The sequence below is a fragment of the Cebus imitator genome, unplaced genomic scaffold (genome assembly GCF_001604975.1).
Source record: "Cebus imitator isolate Cc_AM_T3 unplaced genomic scaffold, Cebus_imitator-1.0 Scaffold63, whole genome shotgun sequence".
Taxonomy (NCBI): domain Eukaryota; kingdom Metazoa; phylum Chordata; class Mammalia; order Primates; family Cebidae; genus Cebus; species Cebus imitator.
The window spans coordinates 2,240,421-2,243,136 of NW_016107378.1; the positions used below are offsets into that span (position 1 = coordinate 2,240,421).

Genomic DNA, 2,716 nt, shown 5'->3' on the forward strand with positions numbered 1-2,716 from the left:
CCACCATGCCCAGCTAATTTTTTGTATTTTTAGTAGAGACGGGGTTTCCCCATGTTGACCAGGATGGTCTCGATCTCTTGACCTTGTGATCCACCCGCCTCGGCCTCCCAAAGTGCTGGGATTACAGGCTTGAGCCACCGCGCCCGGCTCTTGTTTAAATCTTAACAGTAAAACATATGTTGGTCAGGTAAATTATAGACCTCTTCAGTTTTACTTAACAGTATTATTTGTAAAACTATGAGATGGAGTCTCATTCTCTCACCCAGACTAGAGTGCGATGGCGCAACCTCAGCTCACTGCAACCTCCATCTCCTGTGTTCAAATGATTCTCCTGCCTCAGCCTCCAGAGTAGCTGGGATTACAGGTATGTGCCACCATACCCAGCTCATTTTTGTATTTTTAGTAGAGACCAGGTTTTACCATGTTGGCCAGGCTGGTCTCAAACTCCTGACCTCAAGTGATCTGCCTGCCTTGGCCTCCCAAAGTGCTGGGATTGCAGGCATGAGCCACTATATGGACTAGGTGACATATAAATGATTCTTCAACACTCATGAGTAAAAGTATGAAATAATAATTCCTGTCATACTTACTACATTTGCCTGTGAGTACTTCATGGCAAATGTTTTAATTTGTTTGATGTAGATGTTGTTGTAGAACTGAATGAGGTCTCCCCTCTCCTCTTCTTCCATGTCACTGTTGGCACCTGTGAGGCGAGTAGGTGTGGGAGGAGCACTGCTGGGCTGTGGAACTGGCAAGGTGCTGCTTGACCTCATGACTGGACTTGAGTCTCTACTGGCTGCAGCCAGGAAAACAAAAGGTGTTAATACAAAGGCTGCTAGTATGGATTGCTTTAATTAAAAAAAAATAATAATAACTAGGAAAACAGTGAACAGCTACCTGCACTACTTGCTAATGACAGTGAATAGGCACTATTCTTCACAGTAAGAAGCAAATATCAGCTAGGATATTAATAACTTTAACCCCATGCCATAACCAGAGCAAGGGCTTTCTGTGTAGTGTCCCTCAATAAGTTACACCAAGTTTTCTAGGACCTACACCCTGTACTAAGTGGTACAAACCAACAATTAGGGATAGTATATCCATAACATGTCTCCAGTTGACATGTCAGACCTTTCTGGAACTCAGGCAAGCAGATTCCTCCCTGAAAGCTCTAATTCTCCTGGAGAAAAAAATGTTACACAATATGTGCCCCAAAGCTATGGAATGGACAGTTTTTCCACCTAGAATTTGGCTTACTGCTCCATTAAACCCTTTGCCAATAAAATACTTTGTTTCTACAGTTATTTCATTTGGTAATGCTTAGTTACTTCAAGCCCTAAAAAGTAAAAACTCCTAATTCTATCTGGTAGTTCACGAAGATCCCACTTACTTCTATCTTTGTTTAGTTCTGTTGGAGAATTCTGGTGGCTTCTGCTATCACTGCTACCGGAATTTCTTCTTTTTCTTTTTCCTTTTATCAAAACACTCCTATATACCTTTAGAGAGACAAGGAGAAGGGGATGGAAACTAGTATTTATTGAGCACGCCCTCAGTGATAGGACCTTGATATATGTTACTAGATTCTCACAATAACCTGTGTAGCAATAGTCCTCAGCAGAGGTTGAGAAACATAACTGTTAAATAGATCCAGGATTCCAATCAGAGCCTGTCTAGCTTCACATGCCAAGTACTGCCTGTACTACCACACCGCAGTAACTGCACCCAACCATAAAATCAAGTCATTCTAAGTCAGATACACAGATCTGGCTGATTTGTCTCTCAGAGATGAATGGTATTAAAGGTAAAGTGGGTTTTAAATTTCCATGTAACATTCTCTTGGTTAAACCTACAGTATGTTTACTAAACCAGAATGAAAGGTAACATGGAAACCAAATAACTTCTTAATTCCTATCTATCTTGTGATTTTCTGAATTAAGAAGGCAATCAAATTTAACATTGTTGCCTTTTGAGAAAACAGAACTTAATCAACATGTGACATCAACAATAAAGAAGATTAAAGTAGAAACTTCCCTTAAGTAGAGTCTCAGGTGTTTATCTTGGAAAAAAGGCCACAGAATCAACTATGGTTAATTTTTTGTTTTCATCAGACTTTTAAGCTTTATTTTCAGCCCTTAGAAAAAATGTAGTTACCTGGCTCCGGGCCTGTGGCTGAGTCCTATAACAACGCATAATGTTCTGGAAGGACTTATCTTCTTTCGTGACCTGGCAAAGAATAAGAATGCTCTGAGAGAGACAGCAACTTCCACGATAACAGTGTGAGGAACTCGGTGAACCTGCTGCCCAGTGAAAGGGGTGAAAATTATATAAAAGCCATTTAAAGTCTCTGGAAATGGTCTTAAAAGCATATAACAAATGAAGAGATGTTGGTTCAAGAAAATCTATTAAAATTCAGTAAGAACACTGGGAGTCTATAGTATGTGAATCCAGACTTGGAGCAGAGGCCAGGTATGGTGGCTCACACCTGAAATCCCAGCAATTTTCGGAGGCTGAGACCGGGGAATCAGTTGAGGTCAGGAGTTCAAGACCAACCTGGCCATCATGGTGAAACCCAGTCTCTACTAAAAATACAAAATTAGCTGGGCATGGTGGCATGTGCCTGTAATCCCAGCTACTCGGGAGGCTGAGGCAGGAGAATCACTTGAACCTGGGAGACAGAGGTTACAGTGAGCCAAGATCAAGCCACTGCACTCCAACC

General features: G+C 41.5%; 1 protein-coding gene across 4 annotated transcripts in view; it reads right to left on the reverse strand.

Moving 5' to 3' along the window:
• The window catches only part of RBL2 (RB transcriptional corepressor like 2), a 55,330-nt gene that overhangs the window by 12,823 nt on the left and 39,791 nt on the right, over positions 1-2,716 (reverse strand). For all 4 annotated transcript variants that reach the window (XM_017530087.2, XM_017530090.2, XM_017530089.2 and 1 more), the window contains 3 exons: positions 2,152-2,223; positions 1,391-1,496; positions 591-796 (listed from right to left, as the gene is read on the reverse strand). In XM_017530087.2, coding sequence (XP_017385576.1) covers positions 591-796; positions 1,391-1,496; positions 2,152-2,223 — 384 coding nt within the window. The remainder of the gene's footprint in view (positions 1-590; positions 797-1,390; positions 1,497-2,151; positions 2,224-2,716) is intronic.